The 18,174-nt window shown below is 50.3% G+C and overlaps 1 protein-coding gene across 1 annotated transcript in view; it reads right to left on the bottom strand.

The window, feature by feature from the left end:
* Positions 1 to 18,174, bottom strand: part of LOC308631406 (E3 ubiquitin-protein ligase RNF213-like) — a gene marked incomplete at both ends in the record, with an annotated part of 277,493 nt that overhangs the window by 245,007 nt on the left and 14,312 nt on the right. Inside the window, 8 exon segments of the mRNA XM_081262610.1 lie at positions 3,812 to 4,009; positions 5,376 to 5,635; positions 6,204 to 6,379; positions 6,382 to 6,486; positions 8,930 to 9,135; positions 9,432 to 9,437; positions 9,439 to 9,585; positions 9,926 to 10,096. Of these exon segments, the coding sequence (XP_081118736.1) occupies positions 3,812 to 4,009; positions 5,376 to 5,635; positions 6,204 to 6,379; positions 6,382 to 6,486; positions 8,930 to 9,135; positions 9,432 to 9,437; positions 9,439 to 9,585; positions 9,926 to 10,096 (1,269 nt within the window).

The following is an 18,174-nucleotide window of genomic DNA, read 5'->3' as shown; positions in this document are numbered from 1 at the left end:
CCCACACTAGGCAGGCCTCTGCCTCTGAGTGCAGCCCAGCCCCATACAATTTTTCTTGTGTAAGTTGTGCTTTCCATGTCTTTTCTGAAGAACCTTTCCTCACTCCAAGATGACATTATTTAGAAGCAGCATGCCGTTAACACATCTAGGCATATAAAGATTTTCCAGAGAGTCACCTACTCAGCTGTGGTTAGGAACCTGCACCCTTGGACTACAGCACCTTCAGGGTACTGAGAGTGGTCCAGCTCATAATGCAGCCTGTCTTGCTCCATGTGCCGATGGGCACATCTGAGAGGGATGTGTGTCCTGCCATGCAGGGCACTGAAGCCCCTGGGTGCCACCTGGGTCTGGCTGATCTGCAGCTTTCCCCCAACGTCTGTACCATATTCATTCTCCTGCCATTTGCTCCACCAGTCCCTGGAGAGGAGGCACAGAGCTCCACAGAGCTAAGGATCTGCCTGCTCCTCCTCTCAGGCTCTTGATTTGGGACTGGATTTGATTCTCCACCCTGGGGTTTAGTCCTACTTTGTACCTTTGTTCTCTATTCTTCTGTAACTCCTGCTCTGACTTTGTTATTTTTTATTTTATTTTATTTTATTTTTTTGTGGTGCTGGTGTTGGAACCCAGGGCCTCAGCCAGCTTTTTAAATTGGTGGAATGCATATTGCTTAGTATTCCAGTTTATCATTTATTTAGCTTGGAGTTTTGCATCTCTGAGTCCCCTTTCACCTCTTGAAGTGCAGTTCTCAGTTGGCGGAGAGGTATTCAAGCCCTTCCCTCCCCGACCTGGGGGGACTGGCAATACCTGGAGACACATGTGCCTTTAAAAACTGGGGAGGGGGAAAGACCAGCAGCACCTTCCAGATGGGGGCCAGGCACACTTCTCAACATCCTACAGTGCACAAGATGGCCTCCACCACACAGAATGGCCTGGTCCCCAAAATACAACAGTGCTAAACTCAGAAAATCATGCCTAAAATTGCGTTAGAAAGTGGTTTTTAAAAGTGTATTATTATTATTATTATTATTGGTAATGGGGAGTGAACCCAGGTGCACTCAACCACTGAGACCCATCCATGGCCCATTTTTTAATTTTATTTTGAGATTTAAAATTGCTCAGGCTGGCCTTGAACTTGTGATTAAGTTGCTCAGGCTGGCCTTGAACTTGTGATCCTCCTGACTTGTTCTCCCAAGTCTCTGGGATTTCAGGCATGTGCCACCACACCTGGCTTAAAAGTTAGTTTTTTTAAATGGTAGTAAACATGACTTAATTTTATCCTTTCAACCATTTTCCAGTATATGCAATGTGTCAATGTCATCACATTGTCACACAACCAAACTCTAGAACTTTTTTCATCTTGCAAAACTGAAACTCTGTCCTCATTAAAGACTAAATCCCCTTCCTTAGCCCCTGACAAGCCACACTACTCTATCTGAGTGCGAGGATGCTAGGGACTTCATGGGTGGAATCACATGGTAATTGTCCTCTTGTGATCTGCTTTGGTTCATTAGCTCAATATCCTCAGCACAGGTCTGCGCTGCAGCATGTGACTGAACCTGTCTCCATGTGAAAGCTAAGCACTCTGTATGAGTGCCACCTCTCCCTCCTCTGTTCACCCTTCCACAGTCCCTTGGATTCACGGAGTCTTTTCTCCAGCTGCCTTGGAGAAAGTCTTTCTTTGGTGCCCAGTAGCCATGACTGTGCTGGATGTGAATAGCCTGCCCCTGTTCTCCCTGGAGTCTTCAGGCTCTGTTAGGCAGCACTCTCTGTTCTGGGAAACCCAGCACAATCTTCCCATCTTTCCTCTGGCCTCTTTCTCCTCTTTGCTCACCTGGTTTTCACCCACAGACCTCAAAATTTCTGTTCTGCTCTTCTCCCCTCTGCTCCTTCTCTGTGTGAGCATGACATTTCTACTGCCCAGTCCCCAGTCCTCTGGTTCTTGGCCCCTTCCCTCTGCTGTCTCCCAGTGGCTACTTAGCCATCAAGAAGAATTTCCATCTCCACACCGGGTGTCATCTGTGGCCTTCCCACTTGGCAATTTTCTTTTCTTTAATATATTTATTTTTTAGTTGTACACAATATCTTTATTTTATTTATTTATTTTTATGTAGTGCTGAGGATCGAACCTAGGGCCTTGCATGTGCTAGGGGAGTGCTCTACCACGGAGCCCTAATCACAGCCTCAGCAATTTTCTTAATACCCATGATTTCCAATGCTCTTCTGAAATTCCCCAACTGTTCAGAACATTGTCCACTTTTTCTGAAGGTCCTTTACCATATTCCTTATGGTTGTTTATAACACCCTCCCTGAATCCCCCCACGTGGGATATCTGTGGGTTTCACCCCCCCATTTCCCCCCTGGTTGTGCAGCATGATGGAAAGGAGCCAGGGCTTTGTTGTAGCTTAGTGAGACTCGGATCATGGAAGTTCTCTATCCTTTGACAGCAGGGCCACAGTACCCCTGGCAGAAACCAGAATCTGATGAATGGATAAAAAAATGTGGCATTTATACACCATGGAGTATTACGCAGCACTAAAAAATGACAAAATCATGGAATTTGCAGGGAAATGGATGGCACTAGAGCAGATTATGCTTAGTGAAGCTAGCCAATCCCTAAAAAACAAATACCAAATGTCTTCTTTGATATAATGAGAGCAACCAAGAACAGAGCAGGGAGGAAGAGCAGGAAGAAAAGTTAACATAAAACAGAGACATGAGGTGGGAGGGAAAGGGAGATAAAAGGGAAATTGCATGGAAATGGAGGGAGACCCTCATTGTTATACAAAATTACATATAAGAGGTTGTGAGGGGAATGGGTTAATAAACAAGGAGGGAAATGAATTACAGTAGATGGGGTAGAGAGAGAAGATGGGAGGGGAGGGGATAGTAGAGGATAGGAAAGGTAGCAGAATACAACAGTCACTAATATGGCAGTATGTAAAAACGTGGATGTGTAACCGATGTGATTCTGCAATCTGTATTTGGGGTAAAAATGGGAGTTCATAACCCACTTGATTCTAATGTATGAAATATGATATGTCAAGAGCTTTGTAATGTTGTGAACAACCAATTAAAAAAAAAAAAAAAGAAACCAGAATCTGAGCATCCACAGAAACTGGCTCCTATCTTCTGCTTCAGCCTTCAGCAAGCTCTGTACATCTACGTCTCAGAACAGTGACTTTTCCAGTTCTTAGTCCCTCTACCCACTAGATGGCCATTGTCTTGTACACACTGCAGGGCCCAGTGAGCCCATGGTCATTGTCTCTGTACTCTTGCCCACCAAGACTTCCACACTCCAGGAAGCCTGAGCCTCCCTATTCACAGGGCAGAGCTCCACCCTTACAATCAGAGAGCAGAGAGTGTGGAAGTCCTCTGCTTCTCCCAGCCAGTTCTCCAGCCTGAGCCTTATGGCAAGCAAAAGGAGGATCTTCCTCCAGCCCTGCCAAAAATGCACTCACACCCCTCACCTCAGGTAAAAGGCAAGGTCAGAAGCAAGATTATGAACTAAGGTTTGCCATACGTGGGGCCGTGTCCTGGGACACACAGAGGTGCTAAGAGTCTGTCAAACAAATGATGAAACATACATTAATATAGTCATGAGAGAAAGACTACTCAGCGCAGTGGCCATGCCTGTGATCCCAGTTGATCCAAAGACAGAAAGATAAGGAGTTCAGACCAGGCCAGGCAACTTAGCAAGACCCATCTCAAAAATTGAAAATTTTAAAAAGAACTGGGGATGTACCTCAGTGGCAAAGTGCTAAACAATCATTATTCCAAGATGCACTTATATAAATGCAGCTGTAGAACTTACTCATTGAGCCATTTTTCCTGAAATTGAGAGAAGGAGATTCCCTGGAGGGCAGCACAGATGTCCTCAGGCTGACTCACAAAGTCCTTTCTTGGAGGAGCCAGCTGCATACAGTAGTGCAGGACAGGGAGGATGCCCAGCCAGTCGATGACCCTTACAGCCATGCACCTTTGGCACAGGTTGACCAAGTACTCTTGCCATCTGGAAGGGAACCAAGACCTAATGTGAGCTGTGGTTGGCTGTGTCCAACTTGCCCTGTGGTCTGATGTACCAGGAGAGAATGGACAGCCACTTACATCCAGCAGAAGGAGCATGGGGCACACCTATATGGAGTCCCAGACCAGGAGACACAGGGTGGCAAAGGGGACAAGTTCCCTGGCCATCATCCAGTGCACCAAGACATCGTGAACCCCAATAGACTCCCACTAGGGTCATATCCATCCACACCACACAGCTGATGAATTGGGGCCCTCAGTTTCCAGCTAAGGAATTCACACAGGGCCTAGGATTTGAACCAGGCAGTCTGGTGATGGTGGACATAAATACAAACCTAACTTTTTTTTTTTTTTTTTTTTAACTAGGATTGAACCCAGGGACACTCTACCACTAAGCTACATCCCGGATCTTTTTTATTTTAAGACATGGCCTTCCTAAGTTGCTGAGACTGTCCTTGAACTTGTGATCCTCCTGCCTCAACATCCTGAGTCTGTGGGATTACAGGCATGTGCCACTGTGCCCAGCTACAAAGCCACTTTTTAAAAGGAACAACCCATGGTGTCTGTCCCACAGGCACAGAAATAGATGCTTCTTCCTTCTCTCACACCCCCACACAGCTGTTTGTAGATTTCCTAACCACTGTTACCCTTTCACAGAGGGCACAGCAACTACCTGGGTCTTTATAACTTAGGAAACCCACAGGTGCTAAGAGCTCAGGAAAGGCCACCTGATGTTACCCAAGCTCAATCCAAACAGAAGCAGAAGAGACCCTGATCCTTCGAGCACATCAGCTCAGAAGATGTCTTCCCTACCACATAAAAGGCCATGGCTAACCCAGCAGGGGCATTGTGCTTCCAGAGCTACCAACACAGGTAGAGCAGCAGGGACAGCATCCCTGTGGGTTCTGCAGCTTTCCTAGGTGACACCTGCAGGCAGGCCTGGGCCCCAGTGCTAAGGCATGCTGAGCAAGCAGAGGAAGGTCCCCCTAGGAGCACTTCTGTCATTTATTTTTCCAGATGGGGTTCCACTAAGTTGCTCAGGCTGGCCTTAAGCTCTTGGGCTCAAGCAACCCTCCTGCCTCAGCCTCCCAAGTAGCTGAGATGACAGTGCCGCCATGGTGCCTGGCTCTGTGAAGCTTTTTGAAGTCAGGGTATTCAGGAGAATTTAACAATACTAGCAATGTTATACATGCCAGGAAAGTGACAGGAGCAAGTGGTGACATGACTGTGTTTTATTTTTCCCCACTGTGTGCTCAGCCTTTCTCTGACTAGCACTTATCTCTATAACCAGATAAAAATCATGATATATGGCTATGAAAATTCTGACAAAAAATAAAGAAACCCTAGGATACCTCTCAGATGTGCCCAGGATGTGGTGGAGTTCACTGTGTAGAATATCTGGAGAGCCCGTGCTGGGGCAGAGGATGGAGCATAGTAAGGTCAAGTCACCTTCCGACAAGCAGAATCTGGCATTTTCCACCAGAAAAAGGAGGATCAGGCCTATCCTCAGTCTGCTCCTCACAGGCCAGCCTTCAGGCAGGGTATCCCCACTCTTTCCTTCCAGAAACGGTTCAATCTGCTTTTTCACACACTCCCACAGGTGCTTCTTCACCTGATGCAGGGGGAAAGAAGAGGCACAGCCATGGAGAACATGCCCTGGAGGTTGGAGGACCCTTGGGCAGGGGATCAAGTCCCTGAGGCAGGGGAGCTCGAGGCAGGGTCGCATCTCCCTCGCCTCCCCAACTCCCAGGCATGCTGAGGTTCTGGGACAGCAAAAGCACATGGATGCTCAGTCCCAATCTCTTCAGTGAGGTGGGTCTGGGAGACCCCTGGATGCTCCTGAGAGCTCAATGTCAAACTCAGAGAGAGCGCCAGCTCTGTCTCCAAGCCACAGTGTGGCTGAAGGGGCTATGATGGGCTCTACCCTTTCTTTCAACTCTGCCTAGGCCTGGAAAAACTCAAGATCAGTGCTGGGAGTGAGGCTCAGAAGTGCAATCAGGAGGAGGGATGTGGGGGCAGGGGATTCCCAAGAGGTGGAGCAGAAAAAGAAGGGATGGAAAGGTCCTCCTGCCCGCTCTGAACCTGCCCCAGTCAGTCACAGGGTCTCCTTACTTCTAGTAGGTCAGGGGACCCTGCCCACTCACATCTGAACTGCTGAGGATAAGGGGAAGCCTGATAACCTCTTCCTCTCTGAGGTCCAGGCTGTGCCAGGGCTGTGCTTTCCCTTTGTAAATCATAGGCACTCGGACAACAGAATAAAACTGCCGGAACTGGGTGAAGAAGTTCTGCAGGTTGATGAGGTTCCAGGTCTGGAGGACACTGAAGATGCGGCCCAGCATGATCTCGGCTGCTATCTTCTTCCCTTCACCAGCTCCTTCTTCATCTTATTAGTGAAGAAGTTCTGAAATTTCTCCAATGTCCCAGGAGGCTTCATGCAAATTATATCATCATATTGATGCCAGTCTATGGGTGATAGCAAGACAAATGTCACACTTAAGATCTCAAAAGCCCCCAGCCCAAGGTACCACCTAGGAAGACAGAAACACAGGGGAGCAGCCAGGCACAGTGGCACATGTCTGTAGTGCCAGTGGCTCAGGAGGCTGAGGCAGGAGAATCACAGGTTGTAGGTCATCTTCAGCAACTTAGGGAGGTCCTGTCTAAAAAATAAACAGAAATAGGGAAGCATAGTCAGAGGATGAAAGGAAGGAAGGAAAACAAGAGGACTTTGGTAAACTGAGGTGATCAGAACTTACTCCATCAGCTACCATGGCCATGCCCCTAGAGACAGAAATCCTCTAGAGACAGAAATCCCAGATAACCCACAGTGATAAGTTTAAAACCAAGTCTCTGCTTAGTTTTACCAGCAAGTCTGGTAAAACTTTAAACATGACCACACATAAGTTAAATATTTATTCCAAAAAGAGGGGGCATGGGGTAATTAATGATGGTGGAATGTGATGATCATTACTATCCAAAGTACATGTATGAAGACATAAATTGGTGTGAATATACTATGTATACAACCAGAGATATGAAAAATTGTGCTCTATATATGTAATAAGAATTGTAATGCATTCTGCTGTCATATATAAATTAAAAAATACATAAAAAACATTTATAATAAAACTACATCTATCACTAGCAACTGAATCCTGTTCTGGTAAATAACTTTAGGATACATACTGTGAACAGAAACACCTACCCCAAAGAGGACAGTAAAGATTACCCAGCAGACACAGAGCCACTAGCAGGTGCCCACTACAGAGCAAGGGCTGAATTCATGGCTGCCCTGAGGGCCAGCTGCAAGAGACACAATTATAGAAAACCCAGTGATGTCAACTGTAAAATATTAGAAAACAAAAGTGTTAGCCAAGCACCATGGTGCATGCCTGTACTTCAGGCAATATAGGAGGCTGAACCAGGAGGATTAAAATTTTGAAGGCAGCTGGACAACTTAGCAAAATCTGACTCAAAATTTAAAGATGAATAAAATAGCTGGGGATCTAGCTCAGGGGTAGAGGACTTGTCCAGTATGCATGAGGCCCTAGCATTGTCAAAAATAAGAAAGAGAGAGAGAGAGAGAGAGAGAGAGAGAGAGAGAGAGAGAGAGAGAGAGAGAGAGAGGAAGAAGAAGAAGAAGAAGAAGAAGAAGAAGAAGAAGAAGAAGAAGAAGAAGAAGAAGAAGAAGAAGAAGAAGAGGAGGAGAAGAGAAGAAAAAAGACAGAAAACTTATAAGTGGTCAGAGGTAGCTAAGCACCATGGTACATTCCTGTAATCCCGGCGACTCCAGAGGCTGAGGCAAAAGGATTGCAAGGTCAAGGCCAACCTCAGCAACTTCAGAGGCCTTAAGCTACTTAGGGAGATCCTGTCTCTAAACGAAAAATAAAAAGGGCTGGGACATGGCTCAGTGGTAAAGTGCCCCTGGGTTCAATCCTTAATACCAATAAAAAGCCCTATGTGTAGAAAGACACACACAAGTAGCAGTGAAATATTAAGATAGGTGCTAAGTAGAACTCCTGAGGCCCAAAGCAGGCACTGTGCACACTGCTGTCCCATTGGTTGGCCCGGCCACCCCAGCTCTACCCTGTCCCTGCCAGGTGACAGTTGGCCAGGGTTCATATGCTGATTCAGGCATGGCCTCCTCTGGAGCTTCTCCTGACCCTACTCCAGCCCCTCACTTTGTGGGACTTGTCAGAGCAGAAACTCCATCTTTGCTTGTGGAATTATCTGATGAAGTCCAGTCTCGCCTAAAAGCTGAAGTCCTCGGGGTACACTATTATTATTAAAAATTACATGCATAGCCAGGAGGCATGATGCACATATAGCCTCTCAAAAGGATGAGGCAGGAGGACCTCTGGAGCCCAGGTGCTTGAGGTCAGCCCAGAAAACATATTTTTTAAATCCTAGGCCCTGGGGGGAGCTGAAGACATGGCTTGGTGCCCAGGCAGGCCAGGACAGCCAGTATCTCCAGAGAGGGTCACATACAAAGAGCCGCCAGAGGGCCTGAAGAGGTGCAGAGGGTTCTTTCCAAGGATTCAGCAGGTCGAATGTGGAAGCCACCCAAGTGCCACCAGCAAAATGTGACAAGGACAAATAACAGAGGCCCACAGGGAGGCTCTTGACACACTGTCCTGCTTTCAGTCACCACCTGGCTGCCTCCAGGAAGAGCCAGCCAGCAGCTCCCTATTCCCTGCTTTGTCCCAGAGTCTGCTGGGTACCCGGGCCCATCCTGCCCACAGCCCCAGCTCTTCCTCTGGCTTGTCCTCTCTCCTTCCCATTTCCTCTCTCGCATAAGTTAAATCACAGCAGGGGCAGCACACATCAGAGGACCCATGCAGACCACGCAGTCTGCTCCACAGAGCAGCACCCAGCCCAGGACACAGGTGCCACAGGAGAGGCCTTTTACCTCTGGAGCGCAGGAGGGAGGACTTGACACACAGGCAGCGGTTCACGTGCTCGCCCGCCTTCTGCGGCTGCTCGTAAATGTACTCCACGGCGCAGTTGGAGCCTCGGCCATGGTGAAGGACGTACTTGTAAGGAATGGCTCTATCCAGGCTCTGCCTGGGAATTACAACCCTGCCCTCAATGAGGGACCCGTACTCATGTAAGTCCCTGCAAATCAAAAGACACTGGAAAGTTATCTGGAAGTCTTAACTCAGAAGATTTAGGTCTCAAACATACCAGGAACACAGACCCAAAGCTATAATGGACACTGACCAAGATGGCATCTCTAGAACAGAGCAGGGCTTCCTTCTTAGTTAGGACAGAAAAAAGAGCCAGGGCGAAACGGGACGAAGACATGCATGCTGGAGTATCAAACACACGCTCACCCAGGGAGCAGGGCCACCGCTGGGACTCACTGATCAACTCTAAGACATACTGGGGGGACTGGAGGCCCCGGGACTCACTTAACAGTACATCTTGCAAGTGTCACTCCACTTGAGCTGTCCGAGCTCTTCTCCTCCCCTGATGAACACGGTGTGGAGCTCGGGGTTGAAGGTGACATGCTTGGGGATGATGGCGTGGAAGTACACGGTGATCCCCTCCTCGGGGTTCAGCCAGCTGGAAGAAGGAAGGAAGTACTGTAGTCACCAACTGCTCCTGGCCTGGTCCACCTCCTCTTTCTCTACTGGTCATCTTTCTCTACTCTTCTCTTCTTGGTAAAGTGCCCCTGGGTTCAATCCTTAGTACCATTAAAAAGCCCTATGTGTAGAAAGACACACACAAATAGCAGGAACCTGGCTACTGCCCAGCACAAGCAGCCAAGAAAAGAGGAGGGTGTGAGTCCCTGGCCTAGCCAGCCCACCTCCCCTGCAACCCCTGGACTGAACTCATCACAGGGGTCCTCAACAGGCGTGGATGGCCTCCCTGTTCCCTGGCCCTGGGCGGGGTGGCCTGGTACCTCATGGGGACGGCCTTTATTCTGGCCTTCTGGTTCTTCTGCTCCTTCTCCTTTGTCAAAGCAGCTGTGTAATTTTTGTCACTCCCTTCTGGCTTCCCAGAGTCTTGGCTCTGAGCTGTTTTCACCTGGTTTTTCTCCAGGAGCAGCCAACCTGTCCTTGGTCTCGCCCTCCTGAAACAAGCAACCAAGCCCCAGCCTGAAAGGCTGCCCCTCAGCCACGCATCTCACAGCAGCCCAGGTGGACTGTCCTTCCAGTCCACTACCATGGCCTCTGAGAACCCTTCCCCAACCTTGCCTGGGCCCTCCTCCCTCTCTCACTCTCGGGGACATTACTTCCTTCCACTGAGAACAGGACACTACAAGCCACCCCAGGGCCTTGGCATGCCAATCTTTTCATCTGAACATGTCCCCAGGGACCCCAAAACTCACCCCTCATTCCTTTTAGCATCTCTCCCCAGCACCTTCCTGGAAGCCTCACCTAGCCTCCCTGGCTGAGGGGCCACCTTCCCCTGTGGCACCAACCAGCACACTCCTGAGGACCCTCCTGATACCTCCCATGCTTTACTTTTTCCCAGCTCACTTCCTGGTGTGTGGCTTGGCCTCCATCTTACTCCCTTCAGCTGAAGATGAGCTAAAGATGGGCTGGCAATAGGCTGTAGCAGGGATGGCCAAGAAGGCCAAGCAGTGCCCCCCTAGGCCCACCCTGGGAAACTTGTATTGGCAGTGTTCCTTGGATGCAGCGGGACTTGCCAGCAGCTCATTTGCTGACTGAGCTTTAGCTTAATTTCTTTCCCAGCCCTGTTAACTGGATTATCTGGCTCAGCCGCAGCATCAACTCCCAAGGGAAATAAAGACCCCAGACTCCCTGAGCCACAGAGACAAATGGAAGGCTGGTCTGACCCTTAGAACAGCTGCCAGCTGCTCTCTAGGAGGGGAATGGTCAGCAGGGAGACACTAAGCAGCAGGCTCCCAAGAGGGCAGGCACCCTGGGGTTGGGCTTGCAGGTGCTCCGAGAAGGGCCTGGTTGTACCCTCTGTGACACAGTGGCGTGGAGACCACAGGAAAAGCAGGGATGGCCCAGAGAAGTCCCTCAGAGGAACCTCAGCCAGTTCCTGAAAGACAACTGCCAGGGCAAGGGTGATAGCAAGCAACAGCCCCCCTGTGGACTCAGACCCCCTTGGCCACATCTGGGCAGCAGAGAGCCACCCATTTCCAACACAAGCACAACCTGAATCCCTGATGGACAGAACTGCAGTGGCTCAGGTGGTCTTCAATCCTCTGTTAGTCCCCACTTATCTCTTCTGCAAACTGCCTTCTGCATCCCTCACCTGCCCTTCCAGAAAAGGGCTGGTGTCCTCCTGAGAACTAACAGGGCATCACGGGGGCTTTCAGAGCCACTAAGTGTCACAGGCTGGGACCCAAGCCTCATATTTATAAAGCCACAGCAGTACTTCAGGGTGGATTTAAAAAAAATTGGAAGAGGCTTAAAACACATAATTTTATACATATAACATTCACCAATATTTTCTACAACTCTTGAAAAGCTGTTTTACATTAAATTATTTAATCAGTCTGGTGTATCTTTCATTCAACATGAGCTGACGACCTGGGCTTTTCCCAAGGGCAATCCCGTGGTTCAGACAGCCCTAACTTTAGCTTCTACCATGACTCTTGCTTTCTGGTGCCACCAGCCAGTGCTGGGCAATGCGGCTGTATGGTCCCTCCAGGGGATGCCATGTTTGTAGCATGCTCCCAGCTTTCCTGTCTGTCTCCCTGGGTCCTTCTTTTTCACATCCTTTGTAGATATCCTCACCAATTCACAGTGTAGATGAACTTTAGAATATTTTTTGTCAACTCCCAGGAAACTCCAGAACAAACCCAGTCGAAGCACTGTACTTTTGTATATAAATCTGTTAACAGGAGTAAGAACAGGCACATTAAACCTGCTCTCTTCCTGCTTGGAAGTCCACATTGCCTCAGCTCAGATCCTCAGATGTCAGTCATCTATTTTTAGTTTATGTGTGTATGTTTCACAGGCGTGGAACCCACTGCCTCCTGCTCATGGGGCAAGTGCATCACTTCTGAGCCACATGCCTACTCTGCTTTGTGGTTCAGTTCTGCTGTCATGAAGGGCTCACTTTGGCCTGGGCGAGTCCAACCTGATTTGACGTGGCTATGCTCACCAACACCATAGCAGGGAGCTCTTGGTACACCCACGCCCCTGGAGGAAGGTCCACACCAGGCCCCTTGCCTCCAAACTCACCAAGGCCCAGCCCAACCCATATGTGAAATAGTGTGTAACCATGGTACTCAGGAACAGCCACAGCCCTTTGTGAGTGACAGCACCCCCCTGCAGGGGTGAGGCGGCTCTGCTTTCCTCGTGTGCAAAGCACCTTCATTACACGAGCAAGCTTCTCTACTCGTATAATAGTGAACCTGGAACACACTCAACCAATGCTCTGAAAAGTGAACCCCAAAAAGCAGACACCAAGCTGCCTGCCATACCACTGGTGTCTCAAGAACAGTCTGCTGATGGGCACAGACCCAATTTGGATGCGACTTGCCTGGATGCCACCCTGAGTGGCCTGTGGATGTCAATGGAGAGACTTTCACAAGAAATAAAAGCTGGGAGTCAGGGTGGGCAGGCAGGATGTGCAGCACAGAACAGAAAGACGGTGCCCCCCCAAATGACCTGCCACAAGGCCCAAAACCTGAGTGGGTGCTGCCACCTCACAAATGGCCCAGCTCAGCCCCTTCAGCAGAAGCATGAGGGCAACCAGCTGATCCAGGGCTAGCGGGAGGCTCTGCAGCCAGGCACACAGACTACCTCCTCAGCAACTAACAGTATTTATCACAGCCATCCTAATGTATGTCAAGGAGGTCTTGCATTGCCCAGGAGGAAGCCTGGGAGTAGGCACCACACCCTGGGTGTCTGTGAGCTGGAGTCCCCTCTCCCCTGCTGCCCTGTGCTCCTGAACACTGGCAAGAAGCTCCCTCCCACAACCCTCCCCAGGCTCCAGTGGGAGTCCCTGACCATAGAATAATTCCTCTGTGTCTAATGCCTCCCAGAGGCTGATGGGGCCTTGCCTCCAAGGAAGAGCACCTGAAAGCACCTGCCAGCCAGCAAACACCCAGACGGGTTTTGCAGCACAGTGGAGGAGCACCCAGCCCCGCACATCAACACAGAGACCCAGAAGACAGCGGGACCCACACCTGGCCCAGCCACAGTTCTTGAGACACGTAAGTATTGGATCTAGAGCTGGGAAAGGAAGACCAGGGACCTGGAGCCTGTGGACTCCTCTGGGGATGGACCAGACCCTGGGGACATCCAGGCCACTGCCCACGTTGTGGCACTTCTGGGGCCAGCTGGACCGCTATGCAGTAAGGTTGCCCGGGAAAAGTCAGGGGATGAGGGACACATGGTGGTGGTGACTGTGACTTAGCTGTCCCATCTCAGCCATCAGGGATACAAAGAGCAGGGGCAGGGACAGGTGGAGGCAGAACAGCTCACTCACTCTTTGGACAGTCCTCGACACTTCGATGGAACTGGGCTCAGCTGCATTTTCCTGCCAATCACTGGAGCCTGGGGACAAGCTCAGGTCCTCGTCTTCCTTCAACACTTCCCTGCACTCCATCTCTTCCTTCAGAGCTGGGGTCACCAAGGAGTTATTGTTCTCAGAATCTACACAGGGAGATGAAGGACAGGTCGGATCAGGGAAAATCAGGGGCCACACTGGGAAGATCCTGTCAGCCCCATCCTCTCCAAGGTCAGCCCCATTCTCTCCAAGGCCCTGGTGTAGTTTCTGCTACCAGCCAGATAGGATGTGGCCAGAGACCCAACTGCAAAGAGACAGCAAATCACATAAAAAGGCTGGGCTGCCAGGTGTATGTGCCTGTAATTCCAGCAACTCAGGAGGTTCACGCAGGAGGATTGCAAATGTGAGGCCAGCCTCAGCAACTTAGTGAGGTACTGTCTCAAAATACAAATAAAAAGTGCTGGGGATGTGGTTCAGTAATAGAGCACCTCTGGGTTTATTTACCAGTACCAAGGAAGAAAGAAAGAAAAAGGGGTGGTATAGGAGAAGAGGAAAAGAAGAGAAAGGGGCAGGGCTGGGTAAATGTCCATAGCACCCCAAATTCTGCAGCTCTAAAACAGAATCTACCCTTTTCTTCCTGACCAGAAAAGTCATTCTACTTCCTCAGGGGCAGGAAGCCCCAGTCCAGGGGGAATCTCCTAGTGGAGGCCTGCCTCCCTTGGCTTAGCATTACCATATCTATCTACCCTCTTAACTATGGAGAACCTCACCTGACCAAATATGTCACCCACACAGTGAGCACACAGCCACCAAGACTGCACATCTGAGCCTAAAATACATCCTTCAAAGAATCTCTATTATCAAACCTGGGTCTGGATGACACGGTGCCATTTCAAGCCTGTGCCTGGAACCTTCTTTGAGCTGACTGCTCAAGGCCCAGGCCTGCTGAGTTCCAGGTGTTCCCTCCCTTAACCCTTGCTCTCTTCCCTTTCCCAGCTCTTTGACCACTGCATCTCTTCCCTGCACATTCTGGAAGACAGTGACCATGCCGACCTGGGGCCCAGAGGGCTGGAGGAAGAAGACCCTCAGGCACACACACTGAAGGAGGCCCACGTGCAGGACTCAGACCCTACACCAAGGCCTCTAACTGCTCACACAAAACACATCACCAAAAATTTGGAAAATTTTCTGCCACACTCTCTACTTCCAGACCACTTCCCTTTACACAGTTGACATTTAACAATAAACCGGGATTCTGATGGGCCTCCCTCCTGCTATGCCAGCTGGATGGGCAGTTATAGGGAACCTCATCCAGTCAGAACCTGGCATCTTCCCTGGCCCCAGGGATAGACTCAGGGTGGGCTCTAGGGTTCCTACAGGAGTTGAACACCCATACCCGCTCCTTGAGGATCCACAATGGTGGGCTGGATATTGGACCTTGGCCTACAGTTCCATCTCTAGCCTGAAGACAAAGCTACCATGTGCAAAAGGGTAGGGCTGCCAGGACCAGAGAAAGGAGCAAGACCCTAGGCACACCCAAACCCTCGAGCCAGGCCCTGACTCCCTGTGTTCTCCAACACAAATAGCTCCAAGGACTGTAAATTTCAACAGGCAGTCCAACAAAAACAAATACAAGTGGCCAGCTGATTTTCCAAAAGACACCTGCTTCCCTGCTAAAACATGGCTATAAAACCAATGTGATACTGCAATCTGTACACGTGGAAAAAAAATTCATACCCTACTTGAATCAAATGTATGATATGTCAAGATCATTGTAATGTTTTGAGCAACTAATAAAAAAAAATTTAAAAAAGAGATCATTACTGGACCCCCAGTTGCCACTTCTGCCCACCCCACTGGTCTATGAACAACATGAAGCACTCCCAGCACTAGGGAGGGGAGGGTGGGAGAGGAGATGAAACCTTGACACACTGCAGCCATTGCAGCTGGAGAGGCTGGAGGGCTGGCAGAGGTCACCCAGTAAGCATGCCAGTCCTGGGGTGTAAGAGCGTGTTCTCTAGACAGACTGGCCAGTGACAGGAATTTGTCTAGGGAGGCAGCCCAGCAGCTGAAGGTGGATTAGAATATCCAGGCCAGTCTGCCCACATCATCAGATCCTGCCAAGACAGAGCATCCAGCTGCTGAGCACACCAGTTTCTTTAGAAATGTGAGGAAGAGCTGGGTGTGGTTGTGCATACCTGTATCCTAGCAAGGTAGGAGAATCACAGGTTCAAAACCGGCCTCAGCAACTTAGCGAGGGCCTATATCAAAATAAAATATAAAAAGAGCTGGGGATATAGTTCAGTGGTTAAATACCCCTGGGTTCAATCCCCAGGACCAGAAAAGAAGTGTGGAAGCTCACACCAGCTCACTGACACTGGTGCTCTGCCCCACAGGCCCCTGAAATGTTTCACTTTAAAACATCAAATGCCAAATGTGTGTTATGATAATTTTGTTACAATTCAAAAGCAAAGACTCCAGGGCACAACACAACAGACTTTGCCAGCCTATTGTGAGACAGGGGGAGAGGGGGAAGAAGGAAGTAAAATTCAGACAAAAGATGCCACTGCCCGGGCCTCTTCCTCACCCAGTAGATATTCACTCTCATCCTGGGCTGGGCCTCCACTGGAGCTGCCTGGGAAACCTCATGGGGAAGAGGTCTCACCCATTCATACCAGGGTCTTGGCTGAACCCACCCACCCTGGGCCCCAGAGGCAAGGCTGCTCCTCCTGCAGGGAGCGCCCCACCACCAGGCTCCAAGCTGCATACTCCCAGCCTCCCAGGATCCCTGATGCTCTGGTGACTCTGAACTTATTTCCTCCATTGTAGAAACACACATCCTCCAGGAAAACAGAATAAAAGAGAAACATGCTGCCTGGACCTTGGTACCTCCTCCAGGAACCTCCCAGCATTCAGGACAGGAGGCCCTCCTGGGTCCCTTGGGGACCTAGGTCAGAGATGGGTGGTCCACAGCTCTCAAAGCCCTCACCCAACGACCCTGTCTGTGCAGAGACCTCAGGACTCTCCCCCATGACTTCATCCATGGGCCTTGGTTCCTGGCAGAGCACACAATGACCTCACTGGCCCCATGGATTCCTGGGATTCCTGCAGCAGGTGGAACCACCTAGAGAACCTCCAGTTGCTGAAAGGAGAGGCCTCCCTCTGCTGGGAAGCCAAGTCCCTTGTGTCCTGTTTCAGTTTCTAAAAAAGTTCCCGAGGCTGTGATCCTCCTGCTTCTTGTCTGATTCCCGGCAACAGTAGGAATCAGTGGCGTTTGGTAAGAAGGCCACATGCCTGTGTTGTGTTCTCAGGCAGATCCTGAGATTGTTCTGGTTCTGCTGGCAAGTGGTTCTGTTGCCCTCGGCCAGTCCCAGCCCCTCACCAAAAATGAAAAGAGGGGCAGGGGACAGTGGCCTTTGGGGGAGGCTCTGCAGCAGGATGAACGTGGGACACCACTTCCCAAAGGGATGGGGACCAAATGAAGCCCCTCAGGGTTCTATGTCTGCCCCACCTGCCCTTTCCTGGTCACTGTCAGGGACCACCCTGTCTTGTCCCAGCCCCACAGCAAGCCTGTGAAGACAGGCTGGCACTGCTCATCACTCAGACCCATTTTCTCCCCTCAAACCAGACCAGCAAGACCTCAACCACAGTTCAACCTACACTTGGGTTCCAGAGGGTTCAAATCCTGTCTCTTCTTATTGCTAGATGTGTGGCTGTGGGCAAGATACTTAACCTCTCTGTGCTTCACTCTCAGCATCTGTAGGACAGGGATTTATGATAATGTCATGTTTAGCACAATGCTGGGCACATCACAGCTTAGCAGCTTTCCTTTTTTAAACCCCTGGGATTGCAAACCCTCCTCTCCCAAGGCGCCAGCTGGCAGATGTTCTTCCTGGTACCCAGGGGTGGGGAGCCCTGGCAGGTGGCTCAACCAGTATACAAATCCATCTTCACAAACAATCTGCAGCCCCTGTGGCTGCTCATGGCCACTGCCCCATCCCAAGGATCCACAAGTCCCAGATGCTCAGGGCATCCTTGGGGCGGAGGGAAAGCAGTGCTGCCCTCTGGGAGTGCTGTGCCCAATGGGCTCTAGGGCAGCAGGACAGGGGCAGGGGAGGCACTTGCTCTATTTCGGCCATCAGCATGGAAGGCCCATCTGACAGCCGGTCCCCTCCTGTCCCTCCATTGACAGCCTGGGCAGGCTGCGGGGACCCCTCCCAGGGCATTGCAAACCTATAGAGCCCTCCCCCTCCAGCAGCCTCAGACACCTCCCTAGATATCCTCTGGAGTGTCCAGAGCCCTTCAGCTCAGCCAGAGGCTTCTCATTCCCAAGGGGGACTGAACGCAGTTCCCTCAAAGAAAAGAGACTGGGAATTTTAAGCAGGACAGATGACTCCAGCAAAGAACCTCACAAAACTGCTTGAAAAAAGTGGAAGAGGTCTGAAGCTGGGCTTCTTCTGAGTCTGCAAGCTAGCCCTGCTCCCATATGCTTGGAAGGCACTCCCCACTTAACCCTAGCACTCCTTGAGACTTGCCTGGTCCTGGGGCTGCAGGAGGCAGCCTCTCTCCACACTGGCTGCAGAACTTGGGGACCTCCTCACAGGAGAAGGGCTGTCTCTAACTGAGGAATCCTCCAGCCCAGTGTCCCTTCTCCTGCAGGTCTCAAGGGGTAAGCAAAACTCCCCAAGGCAGCTGCTATAAACTATGCCTCCT

Source organism: Spermophilus citellus (genome assembly GCF_964194105.1).
Source record: "Spermophilus citellus genome assembly, chromosome: 12".
Classification (NCBI taxonomy): Eukaryota; Metazoa; Chordata; class Mammalia; order Rodentia; family Sciuridae; genus Spermophilus; species Spermophilus citellus.
This window is presented reverse-complemented; position numbering and strand designations above follow the sequence as displayed.